The following is a 15102-nucleotide window of genomic DNA, read 5'->3' on the forward strand; positions in this document are numbered from 1 at the left end:
CGTGGGCATGTATCTTTTCGCCGAATGATCCAGACGTGGTTTTTTCTGCAAACCGGAGACGAAGTACCGGGGGGGGGGGGGGGGGGGCTTTGCGGGCATCCGAACCGCTGCCATGCCCGCTACCTTGGCCCACCAAAAGTTCTCCTTCCCCGCCCGCATGTGTTCCGGCCCGACGCGAGCTGCCCACGTTCATGTTGTTGTAGAGCGGCCGTTCCACATTCTCGATGTCCCAGAGTGGACGCGATCTCTCACTGGCGCCACAATTGAAGCAGCGCGCCGGCCGAGAGAGCACCGCCCCGCTACACGCCTGGTGGAACACGCTTCCTTGCCGCATTCAACCGGCTTCAGACTGCCCTGCCTACTTCCATTGAACCCGCGCATGTGCCGAGAAACCTACTCCAACCACACGTCCGTCCACTAGCCGTCCGACATTAAACACAACATCGGTTGGCTCCTCGCGTTCGCCCGCTATTTAAGCGAGGCCAGACGCGGAGCAAGAACCGCACCACACCTCTGCTCCCCATCTCCTCCTTGTACCATATTTGCACGCTCTGCATGGCATCCGGCGAGCAAGAAGAGGGGTTCTCTGTCATAAAAGCCGTCCGGGTGGCTTGCCAAGCCTGCCTGATACAAGCTAGGCAACTTGCTGCTCAACCTCCCTCGCCGCCCCAGGCCATCACTACCATGGGCGAGGCTGCAGGTTGTCAAGCGGAGGAGCAAGCCGCTGCTCCAAACTGGCCGCCTGATGCAGCAACTCGCTACTCCAACCCAGCTGACAAAGGAGTGGCCGGTTGCTCCACACCGACACGCGGAGTAGCATTGTGGCACAGGCACCATGGACGCCGTCGCATCATCACGCTCCTCCCGCGCCATCCGCCGCAAACGTTGGCGTAACCGCGCCCTGCCAGCGGAGATGGCCAGCACGTCCGCGGCCGCCGTCGAGGAAAAGTAGACCATGGGAGGTCGCCGCCGCTTGGGTCCCACGATGGCCACCGCCACCGCGTCGCCGGCATACACACCGGTGTCTTGCCCGGTTCAGCGCATACCATCATCGACCCCGGAGCCACTCTTCCCCTCCGGCTGAAGCATGGCCACTTCGATGAGCGGCGCAACCAGGCATAGGGAGGATATGGCGGAGGCGGAGGCCACAGAGGGGAAATTATACCTCCAGAGTCGGACGAGCTCCGCTTTTAGTTGAAGTATGCCCAAAGTATAATGAATCTCATTCGGTTTATATGAAATACACCATGTTTGCATGAATTTCATTTGATTAGTTCAAACAGTGGTTGAAATGTATGCGGAAAGCATTGGATGGCCAACACGTGCATCACTATCCATTGACTGATTCCCTATCCACGGATGGATGTCTGACAAAATATGCGGGTCACCATTGGAGATGCCCTAACCTCTGAGTCAATGTCTTACATACTCTTCACTGTTTTAGTTGTTTTCATCGCACCGAAGAGATTTTCGAACCTCCATTCAACGTGAGTCCAGACTCCTTACACAAAGATTCACAAGACTGAATGTACTAAATTGTCCTATGGGATTGAATCAAAGCACTCACACAATGCACGAGGAAGTCCTAATAGTAACCGAAGAATTATTAAATTTACTTGGGCTAAAATTAAGTGGCCGAGAATATTTTTAGAGACCGGAGAACCTCTTTGCACTAAGATAGTACTTGCATTGTCATGAAGCTCGGATATATACAACCACCATGGCAATTGCTGGTACAATGTCTGCACTTTTATCTCCATTTCCTGGTGTGTGGTGCAACATTGCCTAGCCGAGCGAGCAGAAGACACAAACTTCTTGTACCATCTACAAACACGTTTGTGATCCCATATTATGCTAGCTTTGCATATGCGCACATCTCCAACAATTTTAAATTCCTGGTACCTCCTAAACCTACAACACACTAAAATAAACCGTACAGTACTATTTTGGGCATTTTATTAGGACAGTATAACCGAGCCTAATCCGAGTTCTCTCACCCCCTCAGCGATTTTGGACGTCGGATTTCGTGTTTGAATCGTTTCTGGCCATCAGATCTTTGTTTCGGCACGAATTTACCGCGACTGGGCTACCTGTCCTAATGGGCCGCTACTCTGGGGACTTTTTTGCAGGCCTGTCATTGAGTGGGCTTCGTTGGCCCATGTCTAAACTCACGAAGCTACACAGCGATAGCCGATAGGTGCTTTGTCTCAAAAAAAAAAAAAGCCGATAGGTGCTTCACTGGGGACGCGGAGGAATTGATCACGAGCTGGAGTGGTCTCAGTATCTGTCCCCTCGAATATGGCCTCGTGATTCGTCTTAGCGCGCGCACGTGACAGGTGCTGGGCCCAACATCCGACGTGGAAAGTGCAAAGGAATGGATAAATTAGTCTGGACGGTGGGTCTGATTTGCTCGTACTTCCCAGGCCGGCATGGATTGACTTCAGATCCTTGGCTCGGATCATCGTGCGATTGCTGATCCGTGAATCGTGCGTGCTGCTAACGACGTGATTTAGCTGGAGTAAATGTAGGAATGGGTAGGTGGGGCGACCTCCTTCATACCTCGGCCACTCCCTGCCGCTATCGTCATACTGCAGTCTGCTCGCGGCGGCTGCACAGTATCCCGGCTCCGACGGCGATGGCGTTCTTGCTGCAGCCGTTCAACAGGTGCTATTCTTGCTCCTCCGTGTGAACTTGCTCACTCTCTGGTTGGATTTGGACTTGCTTTCGGATTCGGGTCAGGCGCTAGATCTAACTTTACCTCTGATTGATGTGTTCTTGCAGAAGGACTCTGATTGAGGAAGTGAATGACAGCGAGGTACCGACGGAGCCAGCCCGATATCCTGTTGTTCCCGTGCCGGCGGCGAGTGCATCCAGCGCAGATGCGCGTATCTGTTCGCCGCCTCATGGAGCAACCGTAGAGCGGGATGACAGGCCGCAGGCATCTGAACACTCAATAGAGCAAGCTGATCCACAGGCTCCGGGATGGACAAGAAGGTATGTATGTCTAGCTTTATTAGAATTGTAAGTCTGAATATGGTAGCCAGTTAATTGGGTTCGTGCTACGATTAGTGGGTGGACTCATCTCCCTGGTGTAGGCTGGTCTACTGAAACCTATGCAAATGCCCATGCTTGCCGTAGATAACAGCAAATTATAATCCACCAAAGGTGAAAAGATAGTATTCAGTTTGAACTTGGACCTGTAATCACTATAAACTCTGCAATTGCCCATGGATAACTATGCAATTGCCCATATTGTGCGCCAATTGATATTCATCAGAATGTGAAATTGTACCATTGGGCAGCTGCATGGGCAAAACCATGAGACACACATATGGAGTAATTTTGTACATATATGATTTACTCATTGCGGTGTTTAAGAAGAATGCATTATGCTGGCTGATGTACGCAGGGTCAGGGTTGGGGCTGCTGCACCAGGGCGTGCCCCCTGCCCGGATAGGATGACAGCACTTGAGAAATTGGTCAGAGTTTTTGCTGGAACTCCGGGTGAGAATGTAATTGTGCCGAAGATAGGGGTCAGCTTCGATACTCTTGGAGAAGCTTATGACTTTTACAATCTGTATTCGTGGGAGAAAGGGTTCGGCATTAGATATGGGAAAAGTCATTATCATGTTTGTGGCTGTGCGGTATGGGTTCGATCTTTCAGCTTGTACTAATTTACTTATATATAGGAGATTCTTGATATGTCGTGAAGTATCTGACGTCGTGTATGCTTAATGATGTTCCAGGGGAAACCCATTGCCGAGAATACTCGATCCTGTCGATGTGAATGCCCTGCTCTAGTACGGTTGCTGCGGTCAAAAGATAATGGGTGGTATATATCAGAGCACCGGGATCAGCACAATCACTCGTTGTCACCTACGTACGGGCAGACTTTGCACTGGCCATCACACAAGCATATCGATGTATACAGCAGAGATTTGGTGAAGCAGCTGCGGGAAAATAATGTGAACCTGTCAAAAGTGTACAGCATCATAGGCAGTTTTTTTGGAAGATGGAAAATGTACGATTCACGAAGAGAGCATTGCGGAACTTGTGTGGAAAAATTGGGCGTGATCAGGCTGAAGATGATGTCCGCAAAACAATGGAGGTGTTTCAGGAGTTACGCGCTAAAGATCAACAGTTCACATACCGAGTACAAGCTGACAAGGACGGGAGGATAAGTACTCTTATGTGGGCTAATGGGAACAACAGATTGCAGCACACCTTTTTCGGAGATGTTGTGACTTTCGATACGACTTACAAGACCAACCTGTACGACATGCCTTTCGGGCTGTTCGTTGGAGTGAACAACCACTTCCAGAGCATTATACTGGTTGGCGTGTTGGTGAGAGATGAGAAGGTGGAAACATTCGAATGGGTTTTCGCAGAGTTTGTCAGAATGATGGGTGGCAATGCACCGCAAACAATTCTAACAGGTCTGAAAAGAGTTGGTTAGGAGTATGAGCGTACAAAATATCGTAATGAATTGGTATACTGTTCGTGCGTGGATAACCCAGATGCTATACATTTTGTTTTGCAGACCAAAATCGGGCGATGGAGGTGGCCATACAGAACGTGATGCCAAATACGGCGCACCGGTGGTGCAAGTGGCATGTGCTGAAGAAGGCGAAAGAGTCATTGGGTCAATTGTACTCCAAAAAGAGTGATTTCCAAGCAGATTCACAAGGTCGTAAATCACATGCTGACAATTGATGACTTTGAAGAGGCCTGGAAGTATCTAATAGATAAATACAACTTGAAGTCACATGAGTACATGACTAATATATATGAGACGCGCCACAAGTGGGCAAAGCCGTACTTCAAGGGTGTGTTTTGTGCTAAAATGACTAGCACTCAGCGGAGTGAAAGCGCGAACCATATGTTGAAGAACTATATACCTCCAGGATGTCCTATGCATCTGTTTGTGAGAAAATACATGGTGCTGCAGTTCGACAGGGAAGCGGCGGAAAATTATGAGGAGAAGAGGACCCTAATTGTAAGAATGTACTTCTTCTGCGGTAGTTCAGACAAGTCATTATCATGTTTCTTTCTTATCTGATTTGTCCGCCGTACACTTGTATTTTGCAGGGGCGACCATTGTTCCGAGCAAACATGGCCACTGAAAGGCATGCTGGCAAGATATACACTAGGGCAATGTTTGAGCAGTTTGGCCACATCATATATGAATGCAGTGCTTACCAGGTGGAAGAGGTTGAGAAAGGGAAAACATACGTGGCAATACATACGGACGCAACAAGGAGAGAGAGATGGTGTAGGGTTTCATACAAAGTGACCGTCATAGACGGTGGTGATGAATTTGATTGTGAGTGCGGGCAATTCTCCCACATGGGGATGCTGTGCAGCCATGTTCTAAAGGTACTGACTTATAGTTGTACCATATTTCATAATACAAACAAGCAACTCATGGGTTGAATTTTACTGACGTAGGTTCTCGACTTCATCCGAGTAATGGAGATACCACATAAGCATATTGTGAAGCGGTGGACAAGAGACGCACGGGACATCCTGCCTCCGCATCTTAGTCAATACCAGAGGGACAATGCTAGCAGCAACAACCCATTCAGTTACAGGCATTTCAACATGTACATGCAGGCCATGGAGCTTGTAAGAATGAGGGATGCAAGTGTACAAGCATACGAGCGCCTCGTTGGACTGTTTAAGCATTGTGCTGAAGAAATGAAACCATTTGCGGAGATTAGAGACGGTCTTGGCCTGGAGGACCGCATGGCTGAAAATGGTACTGCTGTGATCCAAGCAAATGGACATGGGGAACAGTTGGGGGTGAATGGAAAAATGACCGCAACTTTGCTTGGGGTGAACCAAACAAATGGACATGCGGAGGAGTCGGGGGTGAATGGAAAAATGACTGCAGCTAGGCTGGACGATGAAATCAACTCATGTAATGAATCGGGGAATGTCTTGGCGGGTTTACTGTCATCGCTGGAATTTCCACCTGGATAGACCAGTCCACCCGCACTCATCACAAGAAGGACTTGCGGTCCAGATACCGAGAGCACTGCAGCTCGTGATCACATCAGCACTTTCGTATAATATTCAGTTTTCTCCAACAAATTTTACAAGTAGAACTGATTGCATGATGGGGAAAAATTAATATGATCAATGTCCACACCGAATAAAATTGCATGCCCTGGAATAGTTACAAAACAGACAAGGAAGCAGAATATGGGAAAATGGGCAAAGCTGATTCTATTTTTTGGACCAATATTCATTTTGAACTTGCAAAAACAGGAAGCTATCGATTTGAACTCTTAACTAATGTAAGATCTTAGACTCACTACTGAAAACCAAATGTTGTCATAATTGAGAACTTGAGATCCTTACTGAAAACAAAATCAATTTAGACTCAGTACTGAGAACACTGCAAAGTAGTTGGATCGAAAGAGTAGGTGCCATGTGGATTTATCAAAGCTAGTTGGACATTTCTCTTCCTGATATCCGGATGTCGATGCATAGTACAGGAAAATCAGAGCAGGAGTCCCGACAGTTCAATTGTTCACAAGTTTCGCTGCGTCAGATATGATGGCATCAACTTTTGCATATAGATGGATAGATACAGATTCAGAAAACTCAACAGCTCTAGAATTACTAAAAGTGTTCGACCAATGGCTGAACAATTTTGTAGTGATGCTGGATTGCCACGGCTTCGTAGGCAGAGCATTTCACTGTAGGGGGGGGGGGGGGGGGGGGTATACTTGCAATGAGTTGATGGTCCTGCAATTTTTTTGGATGATGCATTTCTCATAACTGGAAAATGCAGTAGCTTTTGCAGTGAGTGAAATGCTCCCGAAAATTAGTGACTAATCCAAAATGAAAAAAAAACCAGGCAGCTAGTTCACATCCATTGATTTGAACTTGCAAAAACAGGCATCTATTGATTTGAACTCTTAACTACAGTAAGATCTTAGACTCACTACTGAAAACCAAATTCAGTGAAATTACACTCCACAAAATTCTTGTCTCTGCATGTTGGCATGTTGCATGCCTGCCTGCTTGTGACGGCTTGATGAAGAATGGATGGATGCTTGGATGAATCTAAAACAGGCTCTCAAGAACTGCACCGAGGACCACGACGGCGAGGAGGCGCACGCGGCCGTGGGGACTGGGTTGGGTCATGGGCAGACGGGGGCGGGGGCCAGTGTCTTGGACCAGTCGGGGAGGCGGCGGCGCTTGGCGGACTCGGCGGCGTACGTGGCCTTGATGGCCTGGAGCTCCGCCTTGGCCTCGGCGTCTCGGCGGCGTGCGCTGGGAGAGGTGGTCGACGCCGCGCAGGGGTAGCTCCGGCTCGCCGCCCTCGGGGAAGTACGCCGTCGGATAACAGATCGAAAAAAAAAATCAAGCCTTCCTTCTCCTCGCCGTGATTCGCCATGGGGAACGAGGAGGGGGAAGCAACGCGGCGGCGGCGTGGAGAGAAGGAGCTCCGGCAACGCGCGTGAGAGCTTTGCGGGGAGCGGAGGAGGGGAGCTCTGGCTCGGGGAAGACGAGCAGAGGAGCTCTGGCTCGGGGGAGACGAGCGGGTTCTGTCGGGACTTTGCAGAGGTTTTTTTTTTTTTTTTGCAAAATGGTACCGGAGACAACTTTTACCGGACGGAGGGAGTGCCGAGCAATTCTGAACTCACAACATGCACCATTGCAATGCAAGGGTTTGCTGCTTTGGTTCACGATGACATGATTGATTGGTCCGCTTGACACCCCCTCTATATAAATCCCCTGCCTATAAGATAGTGTACTTTCACTTGGAAGAAAAATTACTTCCTCCGATCCATATACTAATTGTGGCAGCTTTAGTACAATTAATTTGGATTGAAGGGGGTACATCAGCCAGTGAATCAAGAAACATAAGCGTCATACATTAAGACAACAAATGCATAGATTGAAGAGAATACATACAAATGCATGTTGTAGTATTCGATAGCAGAGGGGCAGCTTTGCCAAGCAAGATCACAGATAGGCGGCACAAAAAAGACAGCCATGAGAATGGCACTGTAGAAAGACATAGCATACCAAAACAATTTGCCAGAGAGAGAAAAACAGACAAGAGACGTAAGAATGAAGGTCATTCTGCGCATCACAAGCACACGCTGTGCAACAGCAATTTTAGTTAGACCAGGAACAAAAATACAAAACTCCAAGCATAAAAAACATTTTACTTGTCGATTAGATCTGGAGAAAGTAGTCAACACAATAGCAAAACATATGCTCCATAGCCCATAGGGTTATAACCAGAATATTAAAGATAATACATTCTTCTTGTGAGAAGTTCTGGCACAACATTCTAAACATAACGGTGATATCATCAGATTAGAAGAGAGATGTTCCCTTGCCCTTCTTGTCTCCACCGATTTCAAAGTGCTTGCACCTCTGTAGCAACCAAGAAACTATGGTGTCAGATACTTAAACATAACAGAACATAGCAAGGAAATGGTATGGCAGATAAGAGGGATGTGCGGACCTTGATGGCACGCTGTGAGTAATGCTTGCAGCTCTGGCACTGCAGCTTCAGCACAATCTTCTTTGTTGTCTTGGCCTGAATCAAACAGAATAATAAACATCCAGATGCAAAGAAGCAACAGAAGAGGAAAGGCCAACATTTCCAAAGTAACTTGAGTTGTACATCAAAGAAGATATATGCCCCCAGAAATGAGTAACATACCTTCTTGTGGAAAACAGGCTTTGTCTGGCCACCATATCCAGACTGCTTGCGGTCATAACGACGCTTCCCCTGAGCAGAAAGGCTGTCCTTGCCTTTCTTGTACTGGGTAACCTTGTGGAGGGTGTGCTTCTTGCACTCCTTGTTCTTGCAGTAGGTCTTCTTGGTCTTCGGAACGTTCACCTACAAAAATTGTCATACCATACTTAGCCAACAGGAATAAACAACCAGGAATTTTACATCACACAACAAACAAAAATAACTTCATAGCTATACTCATAACCATGTTTTTTAGTTTAAGATGTGGAGAAGGGCGTGTTTGATTCCAAGGGGCATGGAAAATTCCCAGTGAATCACGAGGGTCCAAAAATACAGAGGGCAGAATTTCCAATTTTCAATTACACACATAACAAAAAGACAATTCAAGCCAAAGATGTTATGCAGAACTAGAAAAGCACCTAGCTGGCATGAAAGGGAGTAACATCACATGCTCCAAAACAGAACACATCGAGTTAGCTCGTGGTATAGCAGCCTTAGTCCATAGAGAGATAGGCTGTACGAGGGATACATCATGTCACTGGTTGCTTATAGCCATAGGTTTCAGTAGTACACAAGCTGATTAACTGCAGCTGAATGACAGCATACTGTGCACACAAACCATTAGGCTATGATCTGACTTTGCAAGCATAAGCATATAACTAGAATAAAAGTGTATATTTGGATCAATCACTAGTCATGACACATCGACCAACAAGACAGACTCGAGACCAATGTATTTTCTAGCTTCACACCCCAATGGGGTCAGAAAATGACCATTCTATCCAACCCATTCGTCATTCAAGCAAGTGAACTTAATACAGCCAAGGCCCAGGGCTGCGCAGTGATTGCCTGGTTGATATCAAGTGTCTCCAACCCCAACATCCCAATCACCTCCCCTTCTTCCCGACATGCTCGACATCCACTAGCATCCAACACGGCACAATTTAAGAGGAATGCGCAATTCCTACCGAAGTTTCATCCGATTAACAGCACTATATTACGAAATCCCGCTCACGAATTGCCTCCGCGCTCGCAAATCATTCTAGGGAGCTGAGCAGCTGTTGTGAATCTACCGAATCTGGGCTCTTTCGGGAACCGGAAAGAGTCGCTACGACGAACCGCAGCTACCTAGATCAGGGGGAGGATACTCACCATGGCTGAGGAAGCGGCGGTGGATCGGAGACGACGACGGCGAGGAGGAGGAGTGCTCGCCTGGTTGAGGTCACAAGTGCGCCGCCGCCGCCGAGAGCTGAAAGGGCCGGGGTGCGAAGGGGTGCGCGGTTATATACTAGGGCGCCGGCAGCTAGGGTTTTGCCCTCACGCACGTCTCACTGCCGGTGAGTCCCAGTGTAGGCCACGCGGGCCGGTAATTGGGCCCGATGGAATGGTTTCTCTAGGCCCATGTGACACCGAAGGTCTAAATGGGCTCGAGGGTGGGCATTTTCGTCTCCTCCGCGTTGCATCTTGGTGGACTCCGGCGAGCGATTAGAAATGACCACCAATGGACTAATCTTTGCCTCAAAAAGAAAAAAACCAATGGACTAATCTGAATCTTTTTTTTTGAACTGGAACACCTTGCAGTCCAAAATCACCGTGGACCAGCCAAGTCGGCAGTCACTGCATCGGTTAAAACTCTAGGAAGGTTTACCAACCACGCGTCACGGTCAGCATTGTCGTCCCGCCTACCAATAGCCGCAAGTTCATGGAAAGGAACATTACACAAGCGTGGGTAGAAAGACACATTCCACTCAATAAAACCTAGCTGAAGGAGGAATTTGATCTCATGAAATAGAGTGCCAAGTGGGGAGCGGTCCAAGGCTGGTGTTATTACTGCCTGCTGGAGCCCGACGCAGTCCGTCTCAAAGACGACCAGCCCCATGCCATGCTCCTCGGCCATCTTAATCGCATGCATCAAAGCACAGTCTTCCGCGTGTAGGGCTTCTCTCATGTTAACAAGGTTCCCCGCAGCGGCAAAGAAGATCTCACCCTGTGATCTCGAGCGATGCAGCCCCATCCCGCCCGGGGCGAACTGGGTTCGAAGGATCCATCGATGTTGATCTTGACGACGTCCATAACAGGGCTGGACCAAGTAGGCTTTGGCTTTGCTGGGCTTCTGTCTTGCTTTGCAAAGTATAGTCGCCATTCTGCAATGTGCTTGGCCAACATGAAACTGAATTCCTGGACCGTAGCTCTTTGGACCTGGTGATTTGCCTTGTTTCATTCCGTCCACCATAGCCAAAGAAGGCAGATGGTGTGTAGCTTCTCGTCTTCCGGCAGGGACACAATGAGGTGCAGGAGTTGGCGTGGCGACTGACACGGTAATAGTTTTTGTCGGGACTCCTCTAAACCACATGCACGCCACATCTTCCTCACTTCCTTGCACCATAAGAAAAGATGGCCTCCATCTTCCTGTAGGCAATGGCATACCACGCAGTCGGTCTCCAGCTCAACCCCAATGCGCTCCACATTCCTCAAGAGAGGGTGGCTATTATGGGCCAGCCGCCATAGGAAATGATGTATCTTCCCCGGGCAATGCACCTTCCACAACTGTTGCCACATCGTCTTATCCTCCTCCTCCCCCGACGAGCTTTCCCCACGCCGACGGGTGCGCTGTCTTTGGAGCATTTCAGTGTGGACCCTATAGGCTGACCGGACAGAGAATAAACCCTTGCTGTCAAATTACCATGCAACAAAGTCCTCATGATGCTCGAAAAATGGAATCTTCAGGACCATCCCGGCATCTATCGCACTGAAGGTTTGCTCAACTAGTTGTTCATCCCAGGTATGAGTAAGAGGATCGATGAGTTCAGGAACCCTGGTTAGCAGGGTGGGCCCCAGGGGGTCCTGGGGAAATGGACTTGCCCTGCTGGGAGCCAAGGGTCCTACCAGATGCATACTAGCTGATCTGGCCATTTTCGAAATGTCATGAAATAAAATGTTGGAGTGGGATATAATTGCCATAAGTTGGGCTGATGTGGAGTTGAGGATCTCACTACTCCCCCACCACCACCACCTCAATATGGAATTTCTTGTAATTACCAGGCACTACCTTCAACTGGTTGTGCGTTTTCCAACAAATGGTAGGCATTGGCTCTGTGTTTCATCATGTCAATTCCTCCAAGTCTAAATTGAACATGTTTTGGTCTGCTTATTATTTGTTTGCAGGCTGCCTTTCAAGGGACGGTTCCAAGTCCATTCAAGGTCTTTTGGCAATGCATGCACTCAAAACCTGGGTATCCGCTACTTCTCACGATCCCTGTGTTTAATGCTTTTGTTGGAATAATTATAATCATTGTGAACAATCTAAATATGTTCTTAATTAGGTTTGTCCACAACAATTTGATAAGATGAATAAGCAGTATCTGAGGAAAATGTTAAGTTAGTGGTTGCTAAGTATGCTCATGTTAAACTGTTTCTTTTTCTTCAGTGGTTGCTTGCTTTTTCAGCAACTTAAATGCTTATTGTCTAGTTGCTACATATGGATGCTCATAAAAAAGTAATCTCTTCAGTGTGGTTTTATGTTCTTATATATGGGAAAGCCTAATATCAGCCTATCTGTGAAGTCTTCTTTTTCTCTTTATACTAAATAAAATGGGAGTTGGTCAAATCCGGTAAACCCCCCACCCCCACCCCCACCCCCCACACACACTACAAACTAGCTAATGACTTCCTACAAGAATTAAATATGGAACATGACACGAAACATGGAGTTGCTCGGGCACGGTTCTCCATGTAGTTGCAAATCCCTAAAATTTATGAGGTGGCTACCTTCCTACCTCTGTGCCATGTATGATGTTTCACATCTGTTAGAAAGGTAGTTCGGTAGGTTGGTTGGGTAACATGGATGGTGCAAGCTTTCTGGACAATATCTGGTCTGGCTGGCTGGGCTAGAAACTAAGGGCGTTGTTGGGAGCAACTAGTTCCAACATAGTGGAGTAGAAGCAATCATTATCCACCAAAAATGAACAAAATAAAGTACATGGTGACATGGCTTTCTCCTAAAAAAGGGTAAGTGCTTCAAGAAACTATTGTACCGAAATGCATATTTTGGAAGGACTCCATATGTGTGTGAAACTGTGAACTTTAGAATTCTAATGTTGAATTTGCCCTCAGAGATCTAGCGAGTATCCACTATAGTTTCTGGTGCACATGCATTTCACATTGATAATTCACTAGAACATGATACAATCACTGGTACGCGTCGGTGCTATACAAATGGTTTTTGACCGCCTTTCCGCAAGGACATTTGGAACCGTTGCCTAGTGAGTGACGGCGATAAGAGGGTCTTTCCCACACGACCTAGAAACCGTCGGGGTATGCCCTCCTGGCACACACGCTCGGCAAAATGAGGTTGTGTGCGACTGGCGAGCGCTCAAATACGAAAATACGTACAGTAGAGCTAAAAAAATACAATTATACAGGTGAAACTGTTTCTGGTCGCAAGTACACCCCACACAGTCAGTCCCCGCTAAATGTTTCCGTTTGTATGTACATCCCACACAGTCGCTCCAAGGAAAACGTTTCCGTTCACAGGTATATCACACACAATTTTCCCTGTTAAATCGTTTGTGATAGCGTCTGTTGGGGAATGTAGCATTTAAAAAAAATTCCTACGATCACGCAAGATCTATCCAGGAGAAGAATAGCAATGAGCGGGGAGAGTGTCCACGTACCCTCGTAGGCCGAAAGCGGAAGCGTTTACACTACAAAAAAATACACTTCCGTGATGATACATGTTTGTCACAGTAGGTCGCGTTTTCTGTCATGCATGTACATCCATAACAAATTTATGACAGAATCAAGATAGTCATACCTGTGCTGTCGTAGAAGTGTTCCATGACATTGCCAAAATTATCATCACGGAAGTGTCCACTTCCATGACGATAAATCGCGCGTCACAGAAGTGCTTTCGTCAAGGGTGACCGACATGTGGCATCCATCGTAACGGAACGCCGTTAAGCTATCGGGTCGGATTTTGAATCCGATAACCCGTTAACAGCCACGATCAATGCCGATTTTCCACGTGTAAAATTCTCATTGGCTGACGGATCCACGCGTCAACTCCGCGTTGGCACAGGTGTCACTCATCCAACGGTCGAGATGGGCCTATGATATGTTGACACGTGGACCGGCCCAAAAATGGCCCACAAACATTAAATGGGCTGGCCCAACCGAAGGCCCATAAGATTTAGCGGACCATAATGGGCCAGCCCAGCTAAAGGCCCACAAGATTTTACGGACCACAATGGGCCGCCCAACTAAAGGCCCACTAGATTTTGCCGACCATAATGGGCCGCCCCAGCTAAAGGCCCAACATTCTCTGTCAAATCGGCCCGTCAACGGCCTGTCCTAAACTTGTCATCAACGCGGCCCATGGTCACTTCTGGCCCGTTAACAGTCCGCTAAGTAATTGGGCCGAATTACGGCCCGGTGTATTTCCGGCCTGTTAAAGGTCCGGCTTCATTTGGGCCCATTTACAGGCCATCAAAACTTTCGGCCCATAAACGATCATGAAGGATTTGGGTCATATTCGGCCATGTCTGACATTCGGCCTGTTAGAGGCCCACTATAGCTTTGGGCCACTTTCGGCCTGTTGTCATTTTCGGCCTATTAACGCCGGACCTAAACCATGGGCCATATGTGGCCCAACGTCATATTGGGCCCATTAACGGCCCATATAAAAATGACGATAATCTAGCCCGACCGAAGTTCCGGCCTGTTAAAGGCCCGTGTATTAGGTCGGCGCATTTACGGCCCGTCCGAATTTCGGCCTGTTAAAGTCCAGTGGGTTATTTGGCACAATCAGGGCCCAATCTCACTTTCGGTCTATTAAAGGCCCATGTATTTTATGGGCTCGAGATAAATGGCCTATTTTTACTGAGGGCCCAAATTATGTTTAGGCCTGTTAAAGGCCCACTATGGGCATAGGCCTACCAGAAAAATATGAAAGCTTATGCTGATTTAGGCCCAGATATTTTTAGTGGGCTACATGCCAATTTCGGCCCATAATCGTTTTTAGCCCAATTGGAATGGGCCCGACGAATGTTGGCATGTTGGGCTCCTACGAAGCTTTAGGCCGAATACATTACTAAGATAAACCTACACTATGCAAAAATAGCGTCGTAATTACTACAGCCTGAGGCAGCATCATAAATGTTGTATCACAACAAAATAAATTCCAACCATACAACAAAAGGCCTGTTGGCATAAAGTTTACAGTCCTTCCAGATAAAAGCACCATCAGATGTATAGAAGCACAGATCATTTGACCTGAGTACTAATGTTTTAGGCTGTAGAATCTGATGGAGCAGCACGATCTCCACCTTTTTTCCGCCATTGCTCTTGAACAACGAAGCGAATGTCTAATAGTCTGG

At 47.6% G+C, this 15102-nt stretch overlaps 2 protein-coding genes and 1 pseudogene across 3 annotated transcripts in view; 2 read left to right on the top strand and 1 right to left on the bottom strand.

The window, feature by feature from the left end:
• The first annotated feature begins 2426 nt into the window (after positions 1 to 2426).
• Positions 2427 to 4991, top strand: LOC125531919 (protein FAR1-RELATED SEQUENCE 5-like; annotated as a pseudogene). Its single transcript, XR_015611096.1, has 5 exons — positions 2427 to 2664; positions 2782 to 2994; positions 3410 to 3644; positions 3747 to 4436; positions 4541 to 4991. The product of XR_015611096.1 is annotated as a protein FAR1-RELATED SEQUENCE 5-like (transcript).
• LOC147961104 (protein FAR1-RELATED SEQUENCE 3-like) lies at positions 4937 to 7317 on the top strand. The gene is made up of 4 exons (XM_087533675.1): positions 4937 to 4996; positions 5089 to 5376; positions 5449 to 5802; positions 7084 to 7317. Exons 1-4 carry the CDS (start codon positions 4937 to 4939, stop codon positions 7315 to 7317), a joined length of 936 nt encoding a protein of 311 aa, XP_087389801.1.
• An 857-nt stretch (positions 7318 to 8174) lies between these two features.
• The window catches only part of LOC147961105 (large ribosomal subunit protein eL42z/eL42y), a 288994-nt gene continuing 282066 nt past the window's right edge, over positions 8175 to 15102 (bottom strand). The window contains exons 2-4 of the mRNA XM_087537305.1: positions 8693 to 8872; positions 8492 to 8566; positions 8175 to 8400 (exon numbers count right to left, since the gene is read on the bottom strand). Coding sequence (XP_087393431.1) covers positions 8341 to 8400; positions 8492 to 8566; positions 8693 to 8872 — 315 coding nt within the window. The 3' untranslated portion in view covers positions 8175 to 8340. The remainder of the gene's footprint in view (positions 8401 to 8491; positions 8567 to 8692; positions 8873 to 15102) is intronic.

Source organism: Triticum urartu, chromosome 7A (genome assembly GCF_056163025.1).
Source record: "Triticum urartu cultivar PI428250 chromosome 7A, HENAU_Tu73, whole genome shotgun sequence".
NCBI classification, from domain to species: Eukaryota; Viridiplantae; Streptophyta; class Magnoliopsida; order Poales; family Poaceae; genus Triticum; species Triticum urartu.

Bases quoted from the DNA above. Each gene is read 5' to 3' on its own strand.
- LOC147961104 (XM_087533675.1), top strand. From the start codon at position 4,937: ATGGTGCTGCAGTTCGACAGGGAAGCGGCGGAAAATTATGAGGAGAAG. The intron at 4,997-5,088 runs GTAAGAATGTAC...TGTATTTTGCAG, and splicing joins AGGAGAAGAGGACCCTAATT to GGGCGACCATTGTTCCGAGC. The intron at 5,377-5,448 runs GTACTGACTTAT...TTACTGACGTAG, and splicing joins TGTGCAGCCATGTTCTAAAG to GTTCTCGACTTCATCCGAGT.